This window comes from Hippocampus bargibanti, linkage group LG10, assembly GCF_051943395.1.
Source record: "Hippocampus bargibanti isolate YZ-2025 linkage group LG10, ASM5194339v1, whole genome shotgun sequence".
NCBI lineage: Eukaryota > Metazoa > Chordata > Actinopteri > Syngnathiformes > Syngnathidae > Hippocampus > Hippocampus bargibanti.
Window position 1 is genome coordinate 3,759,033 of NC_142743.1, and position 22,388 is coordinate 3,781,420.

Consider the following 22,388-nt stretch of genomic DNA (forward strand, 5'->3'; position numbering starts at 1 on the left):
TGAGCAGATTCTTTACTTACAGACAGTGTAGGTGTTCAATTAGCTGACATGTTTCGGCGACTACTTCCGTCTTCGAAGGCGGAAGTAGTCGCCGAAACATGTCAGCTAATTGAACACCTACACTGTCTGTAAGTAAAGAATCTGCTTAATATTTGAAATAACTGTGTCTCCCCAGAGTGCTCCATGTTGCTCGATTGTACAAAGCACAGCTGGAGTCACCACAGTGGGTGACTGGTCCCCCACTCCTCTAGGGCAGAGGAGGAGGTGGAGGGCTGGGCTGCCCGCTCTCTCTGGGCAGCCCACCTTCCACCCCCCTGTCCCTTCGTTTCAGCGAAGCTCACCGCTATACCACCAACGCCTTCGCACAAGCAACGCGCACACATACACACAATGCACGCACATACACAGAAGCACACAAAAGGGAACAGACGAAAAGGACACAGATGGCTCCCCCCTGCTCACGAACTTTCCCCTGGACAATGAAACTCCCACGGAAGCCCCGTAGCAACGGCTAGCAATGCTGATAACGCGCGAGTGTTGATTAACCCTTTACTGCCTGAATTATGTTCTAATTAGAAAAAAAACATGTTCAGTTTTTATGGTCACTGATGGATATAATAGCTAGTAGCTTTCTTTTTTATTATTTTTCAATAATGTAGAAAATTTGAGCCTAAGAAAATTTGTGCCTAATTTGGCACAATCGTCATGAAAGGCCTATGTTGAGAGGGTGCCTTTTTTGGAACATATGTCAAGTGCAACTTCAAAGACTAGACTTTTACCCATATAACATATTTTTATTAAAATAATAAAATACATAAAATATTTACATAAAATACATACATAATTTACATAAAACATTGACATAAAATGTTTACATAAAAATACATAGTTCCTTTAAAGATAAAGAAAACTAGCTAATAACCATGGAATAATGCAAAGCAGTTCTTGTGATGATTCAAACAAAGATTTACATTGCATTTTTTTGCTGTAAATATGAGTTTTCACCGAGCATGTGCCATGCTTGCACCTGTTGCAGTTCTTTGCAACATATGGAACATGAGCTATGTCACTGTATCATCGGCGGGAAAAGAACCTCAATGTCTGTTAGCTGTGGTTCAGCTGATGAGCCTCACTGTGCCACAACACCAGATTTTTCTTGTTGCCAAATGTTGGAGTAAGGGGATAGATTTAAACCAATTATAAGAATGCAATCGATGATTGTTTCCTGGTTGGATGTTTTGAGCCAAATGGAGCACAACATTTGAGGTCACTTTCAGATCGGGAACCTTGGAGACACTGACTGGATCTATCGTTCCTGTATATGGAATGTATACATGTAGCCATCATAACCTGCCAGCACAAACAACTTGAACCCCCAGTTCATTGGTTTATTTGGTAGATACTGCTTGAGTGTAAATCTACCTTCATAGAGTACAATTTGTTCATCAATTGACAAACGCTGTGACTTGGGTAATTCTTGAAACTTTTATCATTGGCCTTACTTTGTGCAAGGGATCATAATTTGGGCTTCCCCGAGTTCCTTGTTTTGTGTTGTCTGCTATATGCAAGTTCCTTTTTATAATTTCGAAGCGATCCCTTGACATACAGTACATTCTGCAGCATAATCAGTTAGTGGAGATAGCTTTCAAGCCCAAAGCATCCGAGTGTTTGGTCATTTTGAGATTGAGAAACAATATATCAATCCCAGCCACTTCTCAAGCTCTTCTTTGGCGAGACACAGGGTTATTGATGTTATTTTGCATTGCATAGAATTTCAACAATAATATCCATCATTTTTTCATCATCGAAAATCCTTTGAAAATTTCCCCATTGCGGGATTATTCTGAATAGTGATAGAAGTTCATCAATGCAACAGTCACGACTGTGTCCGATGCCAAAATGTCTTCATCAACATGGTCATCTATTTCATTCTCATCAGGATCTGGAAAGATATACAGTACACAGGTATTTTAGAAAAAACATATGGGCACAGCAACATTCAAAAAAGCAAAAATTATACCAAACTAACCATTTGATCTCAATGCTCTGATCTTACCGTGAAATGGGCATCTCTTTCCTTACATTACATCACAAACAGAATTTCAGTCCTTTCAGATGCTTTATCTTCAAGTCAAAGTACTGTATTTGAGAATGTGAAATGCACATACGGTAGTGGGGACTATTTTGTCCACTAGGTGGAAACAAAACCTTACATAACACCAGTGGAAATGCAACCTATTACGTTCTTCAAAACAATCATTTCTACATTTTCTGATTACAAATTCTTTCTCTCAGATGATTTTACTTGACATGACAATCTAATGTCCTCAAGGCCTTCAGAAGTAATTTTGCCGTCTTTGATTTGCCCCAAATAAAATATAGACTTTTAGCTTTTCCTGTATTTTTTTTCACAGAAACTTGGAAGTGTTGTGGAAATAGGAAGTGTTAAATTTGTACCAGACATTATGATGAAAAAAAGTTTTCTAATTTCTGTTTAGGATATAACAAAAAAACATATGGACCTCCGTTTCAATAATTATATTGAGAATGCAAAGCTATGAGGTACAGCTATTAGTGTAAAACGCACCATTCACTTACAATTATTCGCATCGGGTACCCAGTCAGGATCAACAACATCATCATGAAACTAGCGTTAGCACGCCGAATGTTCTACATTCGGAACACTACTTATTTTTAATATTTCTTGGTAAATAAACCAGTTAGCGTTAGTTTATGCATTTCAGTATCAAGGTAAACCTCTTCTGAATAGCTCATAAAATCGTCACAACATATACTTACGTGATATTTGATCCGTGACGAAAAGTAGAAGGAGCTTTGAAGATGCAGGAGCGCACGTTGTGTTGCGCAAGAAGATGATGTCACTGACGCTCTTAAAGGCATAGCTGCACATAACCTGTGTTAAAGGGACATGTAACTTGTGCTGCATCAGTTCCAATCAAAACTTAAACTGCTACCTTTAATTTTTTCGATCCATAAGCACTTATCCTTAGTGTACCAAATATGACCCAATCGTCTGTAAAGGGTTAATGCATTAATGTTACGGAAAATCCACGATCTATCGCAGCTGCATTTAAACAAAAAAAAAAACACATAATCATCCGGTTCCAAATTAATAAATCAATTTTTCACCATCCCTCGCGCGCAAAAATCCAGGAGTTCATCCCTTCTGAAGAATCTCCTCCTGGAAAATCCCTGGTATTACATTCCGGCAGCGGGGCGTACGGCAGCAGACTTGTCTTGACCCGAAATGGCATCAATCAGTCACGCGCGAAAACTCCACGCATAGGCTAGAATAAGGATGGTCTGCCTTGACGCGATCGTAATTCGTATTACTAGCCTCAGATACGCAGATTAACCGTAAATAGAATTACTTTTGGCCGAAAGAATTCAACATAGCTGCATGCTAGCCGCGCCACTCACCCGTGAAGCAATCCTAAGCGACGGACACCAAGAAGGGAGGGGCGGCCCACTCGAACACTCTCGAAGGAAAAAGAAGGTTTCGTCTACTGGAAGACCCGCGGGGCCCGCTCTCTCCCCCATGTCGATGTCACCAGCTAGGACTCAAAGTCTTTCGGCACCAATAAAAATGGGTTTATCTTGATCGTTCGTCCCTGGTTCATTGCTTCTACGGGCGTTGATAGCAGAGGATGGTTAAATCAGCAGGAAGCCAGGTGTTGGACAGAAAGTTAGTTTAATCTTGAAGACAGCGTCGTGGTGTCGGCTGAAGAGGAAGCATAAAGAGCGAGAGAGTCTGGGAGGGCATTTATATGGCGCAGTGTGCGGCGCAATAGGATGTGACGTAATGGTGTGCGACATCATGTAAAGGAAAGCAGGATATGACGTATCAGGAAGTCCAAAACGTAAACAAAGATTAGAAAGCGATGTTTAAAGATGTTTGTAGAGCGAATTACCCCAACAGTTTTTTTTCCACGTTTGTTTCAAGCTCTGTCGTCTCCCTTTCGTGTGTGCGTTTTCTCACTCTCTCTCGTTTGCCTGTCTCTTTAATGTTTAACCCCACCCTCCTCACTGCTGCATTCTTGACCAATCATATGTCTTTAACCAAAGACGCCATTTTGTTTTTTGGAGAACAGCCTCACTCTCTCTCTCTGTCTGTAACCCCCACTCTGTCACTGCGGCATTCTTGACCAATCACGTGGGTTTAACTGAAGACTGGGGCCGGGGTATAGAGGACAAAACAGTCGGCCACCATTTTCTTGTTAGAACGGACTCGTTTGCGAACGACACATCACTCATTGTGGCAGCTCCGTGTGTATCCCGACAAATAGTTTGTATGCCAAGGTAAAATTTTCATAAATGTAACATTCGTAAACCGAAAAGTTTATAAGCCAAGGGGTTCGTAAACCGAGGTATCACTCTATGTAGAATCACATTTTCTGTGTAGCTCTTTCTCTTGTTTCTATTTACAACTGTATTTTATTTATTGTATTCTATTTGTGATTGTATTTTATTTATTATAGTACCAATGCTTGTCTGTGACTGTAAAGTGTCCTTGAGAGCTTTGAAAGGCGCTTAAAATTAAATGTAAATTATTATTATTTTTGAAAATCAGCCTTGTTTCTCTTTCCGTCAATGGATGCTACAGCTAGCTTGGTGTTTGCTTGTAGCCGACGTGCACATTCTGCCACGACGACTCGGAAGCGGGGCGCCATGGCTGTGGCGTCGGCGAAGTGGCTTGGGCATGCCTGAAAATCAGCAGCAAAACAGTTTTAGCCTTGTTTTTTGGTCAATGGATGCTACAGCTAGCTTGGTATTTGCTTGTAGCCGATGTGCACATTCCGCCACGACGTCCCTGATCCACTGGTGAAAAGGACGCTTTGATCCTCTCCTCTTTCATCTGGAAATGAAAAATCAAATCCGATTCGATTCCCACATGATTGACTTTAATTTGGAGCCACAAAACAAAAGTGGAGTGGCAACATCAGGCCCAAAGAGTTTTTTGCATGGCCTCCGGCGAGCCCCCCCATTGGCCCGAGCGTCCGCCGTTGTGCCGTCGCCGCTAGGGTTCGCTTTTATCGGGCTCACCGGCCGTCACCAGCAGCAGGTTGCAGGCCATGAACTGCACGTTGAGGATGTGGCTGGCATGGCAGGCGTAGCAGCCCACCAGCTCGGCGGAGGCGTCGGCGGGGGGCGTCGGCGGTGGCGAGCGGTGCACGTCCCACACCCGCACCGTGCCGTCAGCGGACGAGGACGCCACCAGGCCGCCGTCGGGGCTGAAGGACAGGCCGGAGACGGCGTCTGAGTGGCCCCGCAGGTCCTTGAGGGCGGCCCCCGAGGCCAAGTCCCACAGCTTGACGCGCTGGTCCTCGCCCCCCGAGGCCAGGTAGCGGCCGTCGGGCGAGAAGGCCAGCGCCAGCACGGGGCCCCGGTGGCCGGTCAGCAAGCGCACTGAGGCCCCCTGCTGGACGCTCCACAGCCGCACCGTCTTGTCGCCCGAGCCGGTGGCCAGGTAGTTGGAGTTGGGGTGGAAGCGCACGCAGTCCACGTCGCCCAGGTGGCCGGCATACGCCCGCAGCGGGTAGGCCCGTGGGAAGGTCCACAGGCGGGCTGTGCGGTCCCGGGACCCGCTGGCAAAATACAGGCCACAGGGGCTGACCGCTACGTCCCACACCGGGTAGGCGTGGCCCCGGTAGAGCGCCGCGTTGGTCAGGGTGGACAGGTCCCAGTAGCGCACGCTGGTGTCCTCCGAGCACGACAGCAGGCCCGAGCCGTCCGTGGAGAAGGCCGTGCCGAACACCGGACCACTGTGGCCCCGCAGGGTCGATGACTCTGCCTCCTCGGCCTCGTCCGCCTGGCGGGGGGGAGACGCAACAACAATTAGCGGCAGTTGAGGAAATGTTCTCCATCTCACTTTCCGCTGTATTAAGGTGCACCCGAGTATAAAGCACACCCCCCCCCAAGGAAATGGCGTCTTTTCAAACGTTTTCCAAACGTTTCCAAACTTTTTGCCCAACCTTTCCCAAAACTTATTTTTCCAACTTTTCCAAATATTTTCTAACTTTCCCCATCTATAATAATAATAATAATAAAAAATTTCATTTCTAAGCGCCTTTCAAAACTCAAGGTCACTTTACAGCCGATAAGCTTCTCTGTGGGTGAGCAGCGGCAGTCACACAGGCCAGTGTTCACTCAACCCGGAAGTAACATGGATATCAAGCTAGCTAGCTATTAGCTAGCTAGCTAGGCCCTCACTCAACCCGGCCGTAACTCAGATAAAAAAACAGCTAGCTAATAGAGAGCTAAGTAACTCGGATAGAAAGCTAGCTAGCTAGCTAATAGATAGCTATCTAGGCCTTCACTCAATCCCGAAGTAACTCAGATAGAAAGCTAGCCAGGTAATAGATAGCTAAGTAACTTGGAGAGAAAGCTAGCGAGCTAATAGTTAGCTAACAGATACCTAGCTAGGCCTTCACTCAACCCGGAAGTAACTCAGATAGAAAGCTAGCTAGCTAATAGACAGCTAAGTAACTCAGATAGAAAGCTAGCTAACAAATAGATAACTAAGTAACTCGGATAGAAAGCTGGCTAGCTAATAGTTAGCTAACAGATAGCTAGCTAGGCCTTCACTCAACCCGGAAGTAACTCAGATAGAAAGCTAGCTAGCTAATAGACAGCTAAGTAACTCAGATAGAAAGCTAACTAGCTAATAGATAGCTAACAGATAGCTAGCTAGGCATTCAGTCAACCTGGAAGTACAATAAAACGACTTTATTATACAGTACAGTTTATTTCTTTCATTACAATCCAATGGCACATTTATTATACATTAAATAAGGTCTATTTTGTGTAGTTTCAAGGCTTATTTAGTAGAAAATTATGGTTTATGGGGACCTGGGAACAGATTATTCTCATTTTAATGGTTTCTTAAAGGCCAACCAACGGCACTTTTTTGTTTCTTAACTGACATCAGAAAAACGTTTTATAGCATCTAAAATACCCAAAACACGCAGTATGATATTTTTATTCAAATGCAAAACACCAATAAAAATGACTTAAAGTGTCCAAAATCTGCAAAAAAAAGAACCCGGAAGTGGCCAGTTTCAGAAGGTCCCGCCCCGTTCTTCGTGGTGTCGCCCCAAGACATCTTGCCTTGCTGGAGAATCAAAACAATGGCTTCAGATTCGGAGAATTATGCTTTCTTGTCACTCATATGTTTCCAATAGTTCTGAAGAGGAAAGCATACTTGTTTGCAATTGATCAAATAATTTATTCCGTGCCCTTTTGAGGCAATGGGGGTGGGGGGGAAAAATGGCGACAAAGCTCCCTGTAAGGAATTAATCAGCCGGCTGATTAATTCCTTACAGGGAGCTTTGTCGACCTCTTCTGCCTATTTTTGGTGCAACACGAAGTTTTCAGACCAAACAAGTACAGTAAAATGCATTGACGTGATGGAAGGACTGCTACAATGTGGCCTTTTTTCGGTCAGGGCCGTTCCTTCAGTGACGTAGGGTGAGGACTCGTCACCAACTCAAAAACAAGACTTCCGAAATATTCAGCGTGAGTCTTAAAATGTAAAATATAGCTATATGCGGTGGAATCTTTGTAAAATACAGTAGAAGTCATTTAAAGCCATTTTACAAATTATGGACACAACTTGTCTGGAGACGTCGGTTGTCCTTTAAGGCTTATTTAGTCGAAAATGATGTTTTATGGGGACCTGGGAACGGATTATTCTCATTTGAATGGTTTCTTATGGGAAATAAATGTTTGGAAGGCAAAAAGCCTTCCACACACTTTCTGGGAACCAATTAAGTTCGTAAACTGAGGAGAAATACCCTAATTTGGTTAAAAAAAGGGGGTACTCACGCCCTCCTCCAGGACGTCGCAAGCCAGCCGCACCCGCGACACGTCGGCGACGTGCGGCTTGGCCTTGAGCTTGCGGGCGCGGAGGCTCCACAGCTTGACGGCGGAGTTGTCAAAGCCGGCGGCCAGCAGGCGTCCGTCGGGCGACACCTCGGCGGCATTGAGTAGCTGCTCCGTGTGGCCGAAGGCGTAGAAGCCCACGGTGGTGAGCGAGGGGGGGCCCTCGCGCACCTTCTTGATGCACTCGCGCAAGGCCTCCGCCGCCGCCGGGTTCTGCGGCTCCCCCGCCGCCGAATCGCCGGGGGCGGGGCCTCCGCTGGACGGCGCTGGCCCGTAAAGTTGGTAGTCGCTTGGTTTGGAGGCGCTCACCTGCGGAAAGCCGTTTGGGGTTAGGCGACGGCCGCATCCGACGACCCGACTCCCGGCACGGCATTTATTTTATGTTGAATAAATGTGCTATGGTATTGTAATTCAAGAAATAAACTGGACTGTATAATAGTCGGTTTTTGTACTTCCGGGTTGAGTGAAGGCCTAGCTCGCTATCTGTTAGCTATCTATTATCTAGCTTTCTATCCGAGTTACTTAGCTATCTAGCTTTCTATCTGAGTTACTTCTGTGTCGAGTGAAGGCCTAGCTAGCTATCTGCTATCTATTAGCTAGCTAGTTTTCTGTCAGAGTTACTTAGCTATCTATCGGCTGTCGATTAGCTAGCTAGCTTTCTATCTGAGTTACTTCCGGGTTGAGTGAAGGTCTAGCTAGCTGTCAGTTAGCTATCTAGCTTTCTATCCGAGTTACTTAGCTATCTATCAGCTGTCTATTAGGTAGCTAGCTTTCTATCTGAGTTAGTTACTTCTGGGTTGAGTGATAGCCTAGCTAGTTATCTGTTAGCGATCTATTAGCTACCTAGCTTTCTATCCGAGTTACTTTCGGGTCGAGTGAAGGCCTAGCTAGCTATCTGCTATCTATTAGCTAGCTAGCTTTTTAATCCGAGTTACTTAGCTATCTATCGGCGGTCTATTAGCTAGCAAGCTTTCTATCTGAGTTATTTCCGGGTTGAGTGAAGGCCTCGCTAGCTATCTGTTAGCTATCTTTCTGTCAGAGTTACTTAGCTATCTAATAGCTAGCTAGCTTTCTATCTGAGCACGGCAGTGCGGCACTCACCTCCAGCTGCAGGTGTGCGGCCAGGACCCCGCAAATGGCGGCGTTGTCGTCACTCTGCAGGTAGCGCAGCAGGTAGCCGTGGGCGCCGTCGCTGAGGCGCACCACATACTTGTGCTCCAGGAAGGCGGCCAGGCGCGGGCCGGCTGCCGTCTCGCCGCGCAGCTGCTCCACAGCGGCGCGCTGATCGGCGTCCTGCAGGAAGGCGCCGTGGAATCGGCCGTAAAAGGCATCCGCCGCCGACTTGAGGCCGCAGCGCGCCATGTCCAGGTGGAGATAGACGAAGAGCGGGAAGAGGAGGGCTCTCACCTCCTTGGCCCACGACACGTCGCTTCCTGAAGACGCATGCACGTTACTAATCATCCACCGACCGCCGCCGCGCGTTTCTTTCGGGCGCCATTTTCGAAGATAACAAAGCACCTCCACCAATTACCTTATTTCCCCGTGTGTAATGCACTCCCAAAAGCCTTGGTTTTTCATTCAAAGATGATCATCCCTTCCAATGACTTCAAGAGGTGAAATTGTTTTGCTCAATTTCGTGCAAATTTCCCATTTTGGGCCTCATGGTTCAAAATGGAAAATGTGGCCTTTTTTGCCTGTTTTTTTTGTGTTTCGTGTCTCAAGAAAAAAAAATAGTGATACCTCATCTTACGAACTTAATTGGTTCCCAGAAAGTGTGTTTAAGACGAAAATTTCATCTACCGAACATTTATTTCCTGTAAGAAATCATTCAAATGAGAATAATCCATTCCCAGGTCCCCATAAAACATAATTTTGTACTAAATAAGCCTTAAAACTACACAAAATACAGTCATACCCCAGCTTACGAACTTAATTGGTTCCCGGAAAGTGTGTTTAAGGCAAAAATTTCATCTTCCAAACATTTATTTCCCATCAGAAACCATTCAAATGACAATAATCCGTTTCCAGGTCTGAATAGAACATAATTTTCTACCAAATAAATTATTTTTATGTTATTTGTATTTTATTTATATTTTAATTTATATTTATATTTTATTATTATGTTATTATTATGTTATCATTATTTTGTGATAATTATTTTATTTGTATTTTTATTTAGATGTATTTATTTTTTAACTACACAAAATATATCTTATTTTATCAGTGTTTGAAATAATGTCTGCCCGGATGCCCGGGGCGTACAACTTTTACGTCGGGCGTATAACTTTCAAGACATCTCGGCCCGGGTGGCCGACGACTTCTTCGAGAAATAAATAAATAAATAAACAACTTTTCAAATCAAACGTTTGTTTTATTCACTAAAGCAAAAGCCTTAGGCAAACCGCTACAAGCCACGTGGACTCCTCTTTATAAGCTTTCAAATCGTTCAAATACACTTTTCAGTCACGATATAGTCCGTTCGTTTGGCAATTTGCATACTTGGCACGGCAGCCAATCAGAAGCCTGTTTCGTGCTTCGGACTATATCGTGACTGAAAAGTGTACTTGAGAGTTTTGAAAGCCGCTTAGGAAGAGGAGGCCACATGGTTTTGAGCAGACAACGCAACGCAAACATTGCATTGTGCAACATGACGACAAACGACAACTGGAGCAAAATCTTCAGCAAGGGATATTTACCATAAATTAAAGGACAACCGATGTCTCCGGACAAGTTGTGTCCATAATTTGTAAAATCGCTTCAAATGACTTCTACTGAGCGTATTTTACAAAGATTCCACCGCATATAGCCATATTTTACGTTTTAAGACTCGCGCTGAATATTCCGGAAGTCTTGTTTTTGAGTTGGTGACGAGTCCTCACCCTACGTCACTGAAGGAACGCCCCTGACTGAGAAAGGACATACCTTGCATCACCTCGATGCATTTTGCGGTACTTTGTTTGGTCTGAAAACTTCGTGTTGATGGCGAAATTAGAAGGTAAACAGATAAATAACGCAATGGTGAATCGTATGTTACAACGAGACAACTCTTTGATATTCGTTGACAAAAAGTCCAAGCTGAATAATAAACCTATTTCCAACGGATCTCTGCCGCCATCTTCTGCATTTTCTGTGACACTACACATCAGTCTTGAACCATCAAAACGACCCAGAAAACCTTCTTTAATCGATTGCAAACATTTATACTTTCCTTTTCAGAACTATTTGAATCATATTCATAACTGGATGTGGAACAAGAAAGCATATTCTCGGAATCTGAAGCCATTGTTTTGATTCTCGAGCAAGGCAAGACGTCTTGGCGTGACATCACGAACTGGGGGCGGTACTTTTTGAAAATGCCCAATTTGCAGCTTATTTTTTTTCCATATTTGGAAGTCATTTTTATTGGTGTTTTGATTAAAAATATCAGCCTGCGTGTTTTGGGTATTTTAGATGCTATAAAACGTTTTTCTGATGTCAGTTAACAAACAAAAAAGTGATGTCGTTTGTCCTTTAAGCAAGGGAGTATTTATGGTAGGTACTTCCTTAATTTAAAAAAAATCCCTTATACTTTGCAACAATGTTTTTTTTTGCGATGAGTCGTCTTATTGTTTTTCAAGTTGTGAAAAATGGTGATGGCAACTTTACGGATGGGCAGGCAACTTTTCAGAGTTGTCTGCCCGGATGTCCGCTAACTTTTTGTCATGCGTTTCAGACACTGTTTTATGTATAATAAATGTGCTATTGTAATGTAATGAAAAAAAAAAACAGTACTATATAATAAAGTGGTTTTATTGACCTTTTGATGGTCGCTGATGTTGTTGCCTCTTGATGATATCCGAGTGAAGTTACCGGGCTTTCTGGGCAATAATACCCTCATTGACACTGTCCCCTGCTAGCTGCTTTCCGTTAATCTAAATCAAGAGACGTTTTTCAACCTCTTCTATTACCTGAAGCCGTTGCTTAGACAACACAGAAACACCCTTAGCCACACGTACCAACTTAATATAGTGGTGCTGGGACGCTAAATTACACAAACGCACACCTGCTCTGTGTTTTTCGATAATCTCTTTCTTCTGCTCGACTGTCATTTTCTTTTGTGTCCTCTTCGGCTTAACACTAATAATAATAATAATAATAATACATTTCATTTACTCCACTCAACTATGTCTGCACTCAAAGAAAGGGTGTGACAAAAACTAGTCCGCCAGCCACTGTGGCGCCGTGTGGTTTGGTCAGTCCGCCAAAAAGTAGTTCATCTGCCAAGATTATATTCTGGCGAATTTGATGTTCGTAAGGCGAAAAATTTGAGTTAAAGCATTTGTAAACTGAGGTATCACTGGATTTTCTTTCTGAAAATGTGAAGGTCAAAACGCCGTTTCTTTTCAATCATCTGTTCAAATGACTTGGCAAGATGGATTTTTTAAATCTTTTTTCACCTAATTTCCCATTCTTGGCATCATGATTAGAAATGGAAAATCTTGCGGTTTTTTTTTTTTTTTTTTTGGGGGGGGGGGGGGTTGTTTTTGTATTTTGTGTGTCAAGAAAAACTAAATTCCTTTATTTCTGAAAATATGACTGTATTCCATGAAAACCTCAAAGGAACATCATTTTCAAGAAGGAAGATTGGTCATCTTTGAAAATTACCGTATTTTCCGTTGTATAAGGTGCACCCCAAAAAAGCCTTAATTAAAAATAACAATACAAATAAAAAATACAAATAAAATACAAAGAACTTACAAATATAAATACAAATAAAATAAAAATAACATAAAAATAAAAAAACCTTGATTTTCTTGAAAAGTTGACACAGCGCCTAACACACCGGAAAATACGGTACAACGCCGACCTTTATATTCAAGTGTTACATGTCCTTTTGGGAGCGCGGCCATCGGCAAGGCTAGCGTACGAAATGCGGCGCGGTGTCCTACCTGACAGGAAGCAGCGCAACCTGGCGTACTGCGACTCGTATTGCTGCGGGTCGGACTGGCACGGCGCCGCCGACACCACGTTGGCGCACCCCGACTCGCTCTGGACTGCGCACACGCACAAACACACACAAACAGGAAGTGTTAAGGTTCACGGAAAGGACTTTGAAAGACTTGTGTTTTGTAAAACCGCATCTTGGGTTTAAGAAAGCGGACGCCAGACTTATACATCATTTGACTTTCAAAATTGTTAAAAATGTTTTAAATCGTAATTGGACTGTAAAAGTAACATCAGAGGTAACAGGTAACATCCGAGTTACGACCGCCGCGAGTTAAGACCACCCATACTTCAGACCACGACCGTCAGACCCTTTTTTTTCTACGCCTGGCACCGCAACACACAGGCAGTCGGCAACGCATGTCACACATTCGCACAGCAATCTACTGCGTGACTACACTCAATACAGTAGTTATACAGTGCAGATACCGTCTCGGCAACATCTCCTGTAGTACTGTACACTGCTTTTTTTCCGAGCGTGTGTGTCCGGCGACCTCTTCTGGCCGTTAGCAGGGAGAGCGATTTTTCAACAGCGTGCAGGCGTGGGAAGCTGTGCGTATTTCTTTATACATTAAAGGTAGTTATCCGGTAATAAAAATTGATAATATAAAATATAAAATGATAAAAACGACACTAAAAGGTAAGTATAGTGAGACCTCGGTTTACGAACCCCTTGGCTTACGAACTTTTCGGTTTACGAACGTTACATTTATGAAAATTTTACCTTGGCAGACGAACTATTTTTCGGGAAACACACGAAGCTGCCACAATGAGTTGTGTCGTTCTCCCATTCCCATTGCCCATTCTCCTAACAAGAAAATGATGGCCACCGTGTTTGTCCTCTATTCCCCGCCCCCAGTCTTCGGTTAAAGCCACGTGATTGAAGAACGCAGCAGTGGGGGATTGGGTTACAGACAGAGAGACAGTGAGGCCGTTCTCCAAAAAACAAAATGGCGTCTTCGGTTAAAGCCGTGGGGGGGGGGGGGGGGGGGGTTAAACATTAAAGAGACAGGCAGACAGGGAGACAGTGATAAAACACACACACACATGAAAGGGAGATGACAGAGCTTGAAACAAAAAAACAAAAATGTGAGAATAGTGAGAAAATGGATAGAAAGTTAAAATACAGTAAAGTCTCGTTATATCGATATTCAAGGGAGTCCGAAAAAATATCGATATAACCGGGACTATCGATATATCCGACCCTGTTTGCATGTAATTTTCTCCGTGCGTGCATAGAAATAGTATCGATATAACCAGGACTATCGATATATCCGATATCGATATAACGAGACTTTACTGTATATGGGATATTTTAACTGTTTTCTATCCATTTTCTTTAATCATAATACTATAGCACATTTATTATACATAATATAAGGTATATTTTGTGTAGTTTTAAGGCTTAGAAAATTAGAAAGTAGAAAATTATGTTTTATGGGGACCTGGGAACGCATTATTCTCATTTTAATGGTTTCCTGTGGGAAATTAATTTTCGGGATACACACTTTTCGCCTTACACACTCTGTCTGGGAACCAATTAAGTTCGTAAGCCAAGGTCCCACTGTATAACATTTATAAATAAACTGTACAGTAAACAGTTTTGTAAACATTACAGGTACAGTTATACAGTCATAAAAATCGATGATACGAAATATAAAATGATAAAAATGACACTCAAAATTATAAAATTTATAAATGAACTGTAGACAGTTTGGTATATAATAGTATTCAATAGAAAACGTTGCTTAAAAACAAAAGATTGACATCATATACTATCCTCTCGTGTAAACGTTACGTCGGCCATATTGAGTGGATTTTGACTTACGACCGTTTTGTCGGAACGGAACCCGCTTGCAAATCGGATGTTACCTGTATTTTAAATCAATATGTATTGTATTCCCAAAATCCCATTTTGAGACTAGATCATACTTTTAATGTTTTTTCTTCGAATCTTACCGGTGAGGCTGGCAGCCATCTCCTCAGCCGTCTGGAAGAGTTTGGTTGCTTTCAGGGAGCCGTCGGCTGACTCAACATACTGCCTGCGCTTGAGGTACTGCGCCACGGCGTACTGGATCTGCTCCGCGCGGACGCGCTTCATGACCTAGCGGTAAAAACACACCGACGCTCCGGATCACGGATGCGTCGGCACGGCAACTTCACTTGGATATCATCAAGAGGAAACCTGGAAGTTCGTCATCCATTGACAACTACCATAACAAAGGTAAATAAAACGACTTTGTTATACAATACAATAAAATAGCACATGCATTATACATAAAATAAGGTATATTTCGCGTAGTTTTAAAGGACAACCGACGTCTCCAGACAAGTTGTGTCCATAATTTGTAAAATGGCTTCAAATGACTTCTACTGAGCGTATTTTACAAAGATTCCACCGCATTTAGCTATATTTTACGTTCCAAGACTCGCGTTGAATATTCAGGAAGTCTTGTTTTTGAGTTGGTGACGAGTCCGTACGTGACGTCACTAAAGGACCGCCTCCTCACCGTAAAAAAGACGCATTGTAGCGGTCCTTCCATCACGTCAATGTATTTTGCTGTACTTGTTTGGTCTGGGGACCTCGTGTTGCACCCAAAAGCCGCCAGAAGGCCAGAAGAGGGCGTCCAAGCGCCATATAAGGAATTTATCAGCATGTGGAAACGGAGGTGGCCACAGGAGGTCGCCATTTTGTGCCTGGTTTTTTTGGGTGAGAGATTTCCCCCCAATGTTGCCTCAAAATGGCACAAATAAATTCTTTAATCGATTGCAAACTTGTATGCTTTCCTCTTCAGAACTATTTGACTCATATTCATAACTGGATGTGGTACAAGAAAGCATATTCTCCGAATCTGAAGCCATTGTTTTGATTCACGAGCAATGCAAGATGTCTTGCCGTGACGTCACGAACGGGGGGCGGGACTTTCTGAAAATGCCCAATTCGCAGCTCAATTTTTTGCAGATTTTGGACACTTTGTCATTTTTATTGGTGTTTCGCATTTGACTAAAAATATCATACTGCGTGTTTTGGATATTTTAGATGCTATAAAACGTTTTTCTGATATCAGTTAAAAAACAAAAAAGTGACGTCGGTTGTCCTTTCAGGCTTATTTAGTCGAAAATTGTGTTATATGGGGACCTGTGAACGGATTATTCTCATTTTAATGGTTTCTTATGGGAAATAAATGTTTGGAAGACACACTTTTCGCCTTACACACACTTTCTGGGAACCAATTAAGTTCGTAAACTGACGTATCACTGTACTGTTTTCAAAAAGTATCGATTGATCATTGGGGTCAGACCCGAGATCTGAAAAGCTGTTCTCCCAAGTTAGCATCATTGAGCTCACCCACCACTAGTCGCCGCTACCCGCGTCATCGTTTTTAAATCAGTCTGACACCAGTTCCAGAATTTAGTTGCCAGTCCAGCCCTCGAGCGGCAACACGGGCCAATTTCAAAATTCCCAAACGCATTGTTTTGTCTCCTGGAGCTTTTTTTGTGTTTGCGTCCGGGTTGTGACGTGAAACGGGTGGAACCCGCCCGCCCGAACGTTGAATTATTTTACGCCACATCACGATATATATTATAGTGGAACAATCGCGGGAGGTAGCGATTTCCGACTTTTTGTTTTAGCGCGTTTGTGGGACATCGAGGAGCTAACGGCTAACTCAGTTTCTCCGTCAATGGCCGGCGGCTCCGACGTATAGCGGGCTTCTTTAAACTCACCGGTCACCGGCTTCAACTCACAGCATCCCCACTCCCCCCCACCCCAGTTTCCTCAACAATCCGCGGCGGGTTTCACTCCGGACAGGCTCAATCGAACCAGCATAACGAGTTTCTCTTGCGCTCCATTCAGTCTCGCCTCAAAAGCCTCCATCACACCGACGTTCCTCCTCATTTGTTTGTTCTGCAGGTGCCCATGACGCTTTCGGACTCCCTACTGCCCCCTCTGGACTGGCGTGTGAAGCACAACTTTCGTATTAATAATACACAACTGTTGGCTGTGCGTGTGTAAATGTGTGTGTGAGGCAAACACAGTAAAGTCTCGTTATATCGATATCGGATATAGCGATAGTCCCGGTTATATCGATACTATTTCTATGCACGCAAGGAGAAAATTTCACACGCGCAGGGTCGGATATATCGATAGTCCCGGTTATATCGATATTTTTCGGACTCCCGAGAATGTCGATATAACGAGACTTTACTGTACATGATTGGGGAAATTTCACTGATAGATATCACCTGCGAAACGAGCTGATCACGTGATACCCGGAAATTGTAAAGCCTTTGTAAGAGCATGCGCAGAATAAAATGTTTGTCGAGTTCCCAGACACGGCTGTGCAGCATTTATCTCTCGTATTTTCAATCGCTACGAAAAGTTACCATTTTGGTTACTGTTAACACCTGTCAATGGAGGACACTAATTCAGTGGGGCGACTCCTGAAGGGGAAATAAGAGTTTATAAGCGCCTTTCAAAACTCTCAAAGACACTTTACAGTCACAGGATAAATTTTTCTGCGAGTGACGCCAGCATTCACTCAACCCGTAAGTAACACACAGCGCTAACTCAAACAATAACATTCGCTTAATTTGAGTTTTTTTTTTGAGGAGCGGGTTGACCCCCCCTGAAATATGTTTCGTCACACAAGATGAACTTGGAAACGATAACTCCTTCGACATTGTTTATTTGCATCTGCTGAGAAGCCTTCAAGACACACGCAAACCAGACTCTCATTTGCGCGCGCTCACACACACACACACACACACACACACACACACACACACACACACACACACACACACACACACACACACACACACACACACACACACACAAGCTTTGTCGGTTAGACGCACAGTTGTGTCCAGGCACATTGATGACATGCTGATTCAACAAGTATATTCAGGTTTGAAGGACAAAAAAAAACCAAAAGATTCAATCTGCAAATGGTGTGAAAAGAATGTACCAATTTTCCTGAGATGCCGCGGAGCACTTAAAGGAAAAGTCATTTTGGTCCTCAGTTCTTTGATGATGCTCTTTTTCCTACTAGTGAGGTCAAAGGCCGTACTAGTACCTGGAACCCAAACTGGGAGATTCATGTTTTAGGATTGGTTCTTCATACAACTGGCACAAGTAGGCCAAAAGTGACCCCTAGTGGAACACAAATGCAGCGCTGGATTGTCTGATACCCGTCCCAGACGTTGGCGCTTTCGCACATCCGCCGAGTGCTTCCGTTAAGGACGTCGCCGCTCGGCCGCCATCTTGTTTCCGTTGACGGCGGCATCGGCGGAGGGTCACCTCTTGTGCTCCCAGATCTCCGCCATGTTGAGGTCTAAAGTCTGGAGGTTCTTGAGGGCCTGCACGTTCTCCGTGTAGAAGGCCACGTCCACCACCACCAGCCTGCATATTTAAAGAATTCAACTTCTTCCGACTTTACAATAATAATAATAATAATAATACATTTAATTTCTAAGCGCATTTCAAAACTCTCAAGGTCACATTACAGTCACAGGATAAGTATTATTCTGCGGGTGAGCAGTGGCAGCCACGCGCGCCAGCGTTCACTCACGCCGGAAGTAACTCAAATAGATAGCAAGCTAGCTAATAGCTAGCGAATAGATAGCTAATAGGTAGAAAATAGATACCTATTAGCTAGCGAATAGGTAGCTAATAGCTAGCAAATAGATAGCTAATACCTACCGAATAGGTAGCTAATACCGATAGCGATTTTGGTGTTGTTGAAAGTAGCGGCAAAATTAATCGTATCACATTTCATAAACTAATCAGTAAACTCAGTCAACATTTGACATTTATTTCTAACAAACCATAGCAGTTAGCAATTTAGCAGCGGCGGTAATAGCTTGTTTGTTTTTATCCTTCAATGCTATTTGTTCCACCTGTTAGGTGAATTTTTATTTCCGCTTTGGGTCTTTTTCACGTGGATGACTAACTGTATTTTTTTTTAAATCATTCACTGCCAGACGATGTGCAAAAATGTGTCCACTCCAGTGCCTTTCTACACGTCTTGCTGCGCCATTTGTGTTCAAGTATCTGTTGGTCGTCAGCAGGTCGCAGGCCTTATGAGCCGTATTAAAATGTCGTTGCTGTAAGGAAAACGATTCTAGCGAGTTACCCGTGCTGCGGCCCGCCGTCGTTGACGACGCCGAGTCGGACCAGCTGCCTCTTCAGGTTCATCTTCAAGCTGAGGTTTATCCGGACAAACAGCATCTACAAATACGCACGCATCAGCCGATTGGTTGCAGGAGGACCGTCGGGGCGGTTTGGTTGAACCTGCGTCTGCTCGGCCGGCAGGAGGTCGTTGATAGCCTCATGCATCTTGACCATCTGCTTGCACACATTGCGGAAACACGACGACGGCATCGGGGCCTTCACCTCGTACTGCGCCGGAACGCCAGTGGCAAAGAGAAAAAAAACAAAGCAAAAAAATATGGGAGGCCTGTAATGCAGCGCTTCATTTTGATTTGACTATATTATACTATAGTATTTGATTTGACTATATATAATATACTATATTATAATATTTTTTTTCAACTTTAATCCCAAAAATAAAGAGATAATAAAAATTTAAAAATAACAAATAGTTACATTAAAATAACACTTTAAATAAAATACAAATAAAATATAAAATAACATTAAAATAAAAATAAAAGTAATATAAAAATAACATATACAGAAATAAATACAAAATTAAATTAAAATTAATGTTAAAATGGAAATAAATAAAATGATAATCAAATAAAATAAAAATAAAATAAAATGATTGTAAAATTCAAATAAAATAAAAAATAAAAATAAAATTAACATTAAAATAAAATAGAAATAAAATACAAGTAATTTAAAAATACAATTTATATAGAAATAAATTTAAAATGGAATGAAAATAAAACAAAGCGATAATAAAATACAAATAAAATAAAAATAAACATAAAAAAAACACATTTATTTAAAAATGAAATAAATAAAGTAGAAAAACAATAAAATACAAATGACAGAAATAAAATTACCATCAAAATAAAATACAAATAAAATAAAAGTAATATAAAATACAATATATAAATAAATAGAAAATTAAATACAAATACAAAGATCAAATAAACAGATAAAAAATACATTTAAAAATAAAAATAAAATAAATATATAATACAATTTAAATAAAATTACCATTAAAATAAAAAAAGTAAGATAAAAAATTAATATAGAAATAAATATAAAATGAAAAAAAAGATAGTAAAACAGGAATAAAATAAAATTAAAACAACATAAATAAATAAAGAATACAATTATATTTACAAATAAAATACAAAAAACAAGTATATAAGAAAATACAAATAAAATAAAAATGAAAATACAAAAAAAAATGAAATAAAAATAAAATACAAATGATAATAATAATAATACTGATAAATATTTGACCGTCCAAGTTTGGTTGTCTGTGTTTTCTTCATGGTGGATATGAATGGTTCCATGTGGAACAAGACTAGCATGTCTGTACCTTGCTCAGAAACTTCTCGAAGATGTTGTCCATGATGGCCACCAGCTTGGCCCAGATCTCGGCGACGTGGTCGTTATAGTCCTGCAAGCACAGCGCGGGCGCACGTTCCAATGAACGGACCCGTAGGGAAACGGATGGCGTTCGTGGTTACCTTGGTGATGTGGTCAAAGTGCCGCAGGACATTCATGTGTTTGGGCTGAAGTTTGCTCTCAAAATGTCGCCTGATTACAGGAATGTATAAGATCACCAGCTGCAGGCAGCGCGACGCTAAAGCTAACACAAAGGCGCAGCCGTCACATTTTGCCACGGGGCGACGGGCGAGTGCGAGGCGTGCGCTCACCCAGGTTTTTGGTGGTGATGGTCTTGAGGCCGACCACCTGCAGCGCTCCTGCGCCGAGAACCAGCTGACAGCTGCGCGAGTTGAAGTGCTGGGCACATTTACACACATTACACATTTTCATGGCCGCGTTCAAAAAGGAAAAGTGACAAAATTTGCTATCATGCGCTCGGAATGAATTGTCGGTGACTCCTCCCACCTTGAGGAGGTCAGCCAAACGCGTCAACATGTCGGTGGCGATCGCCGGGATGTCGTTGACACACTGGCAGTATTCCAGAAAGATCCGGATGAGAAGCAGCACCGTCCTAAAGAGACAAACGCAAAGCCGCTAAGTAACGCTCACTCTTTGCTGGTGAGCAGGTCATGTGACTTCCGCCGCCAGCGCCACTCACCCTACCACGGCGTATTTGTGGCCCTTCACCAGCAAGAAGTCACCCGGCTTCCTTTCATCTGGACCTGCGAGGCCACCAAACAACCCATCAAGGCATTTGCGGAGGTGGCACGCAAGGAGAACTCGACCGACGAGGATTTTAGGAGGCCGATTACGATATTTGGCGGAATAAATGTCAGCTAACTAACAAAGTTAGTAAAGCTAATAAACTTCTAAAAAATGGATGGATTAATGGATGGAGATAAGAGATCGCTAAATAGCTAAATAGACAGACAGAAAAATAGCCTGCTAAAGAGAGCTAGCTAGCTAGATAGAAAGCTAGATAAATATCTCTATAGATATATAGATAAGGAGCTAGCTAGCTAGATTGCTAAATAGAGAGCTAGATAGCTAAACCGATAGCTATATAGATAGCTGGCTAACTGGCTCACTAAATAGATAGCTAACTACATAGCTAGCTAAATAGCTATATAGGTATAAAGATTGCTAAATAGAGAGCTAGATAGCTAGCTAGATAGAAAGCTAAATAGATAGCAAGATAGATCGCTGTCTAGCTAGCTCACTAAATAGATAGCTATATAGATAGCTAGATAGTGAGCTCGCTAGCTAAATAGCTATATAGATACAGTCATACCTCGGTTTACGAACCCCTTGGTTTACGAACCTTTCGGTTTACGAACGTTAAATTTACCTTGGCATACGAACTTTTTGCATACACGGAGCTGCCTCAATGAGTGACGTGTCGTTCGCGAGCCCATTCTTCTAACAATAAAATGGCATCCGACTGTTTTTGTCCTCTATTGCCCGCCCCCAGTCTTCGGTTAAAGCCATGTGATTGGTCAAGAATGCAGCAGTGAGGGGAAGTGGTTTAAACATTAAGAGACAGGCAGACGACAGTGGGAGAGTTTCAACTTTGATAGTGCAAAGGCAGAGTGGAGACTGCAAGGTTAAAATATCCCATCAATCAGGCCCCACCAACAAACTCGCACAAGCCATCTGTACACTTGATGCAAAAAGCTATCAACCCAGCTAAAGAGAACACAATTGAATATAATATTTTGTGGACTTTTAAGTCTTAGAAAATTAGAAAGTAGAAAATTATGTTTCATGGGGACCTGGGAACTGATTATTCTCATTTTAATGGTTTCCTATTTGCCTTACACACTCTGTCTGGGAACCAATTAAGTTCGTAAGCCAAGGTATCACTGTACAGTAAAGTCTCGTTATATCGATATCGGTTATATCGATAGTACCGCTT

The 22,388-nt window shown here is 42.5% G+C and overlaps 2 protein-coding genes across 6 annotated transcripts in view; both read right to left on the minus strand.

Moving 5' to 3' along the window:
- Positions 1-3,953: 3,953 nt before the first annotated feature.
- Positions 3,954-16,783, minus strand: taf5l (TAF5-like RNA polymerase II, p300/CBP-associated factor (PCAF)-associated factor). Of its 2 annotated transcripts, none has more exons than XM_089007219.1 (6): positions 16,612-16,783; positions 14,845-14,989; positions 12,831-12,935; positions 9,004-9,335; positions 7,846-8,211; positions 3,954-5,830 (listed from the first exon to the last, which is right to left on the minus strand). In XM_089007219.1, exons 2-6 carry the CDS (start codon positions 14,984-14,986, stop codon positions 5,039-5,041), a joined length of 1,737 nt encoding a protein of 578 aa, XP_088863345.1. In that variant the 5' UTR covers positions 14,987-14,989; positions 16,612-16,783; the 3' UTR covers positions 3,954-5,038. The 2 variants fall into 2 exon arrangements, with proteins under 2 accessions (XP_088863345.1, XP_088863346.1); XM_089007220.1 differs by having other exon boundaries at positions 14,845-15,012.
- Positions 16,784-17,556: 773 nt separating this feature from the next.
- Positions 17,557-22,388, minus strand: part of vps54 (VPS54 subunit of GARP complex) — a 51,748-nt gene continuing 46,916 nt past the window's right edge. For 3 of the 4 annotated variants that reach the window (XM_089005948.1, XM_089005947.1, XM_089005949.1), the window contains 8 exons: positions 21,132-21,195; positions 20,939-21,044; positions 20,743-20,830; positions 20,554-20,675; positions 20,403-20,483; positions 19,181-19,288; positions 19,023-19,117; positions 17,557-18,289 (listed from right to left, as the gene is read on the minus strand). In XM_089005948.1, coding sequence (XP_088862074.1) covers positions 18,184-18,289; positions 19,023-19,117; positions 19,181-19,288; positions 20,403-20,483; positions 20,554-20,675; positions 20,743-20,830; positions 20,939-21,044; positions 21,132-21,195 — 770 coding nt within the window. In that variant the 3' untranslated portion in view covers positions 17,557-18,183. Of the gene's footprint in view, positions 18,290-19,022; positions 19,118-19,180; positions 19,289-20,402; positions 20,484-20,553; positions 20,676-20,742; positions 20,831-20,938; positions 21,045-21,131; positions 21,196-22,388 lie in introns of those variants that run through there. The other variant, XR_016116207.1, reaches the window with a different exon arrangement.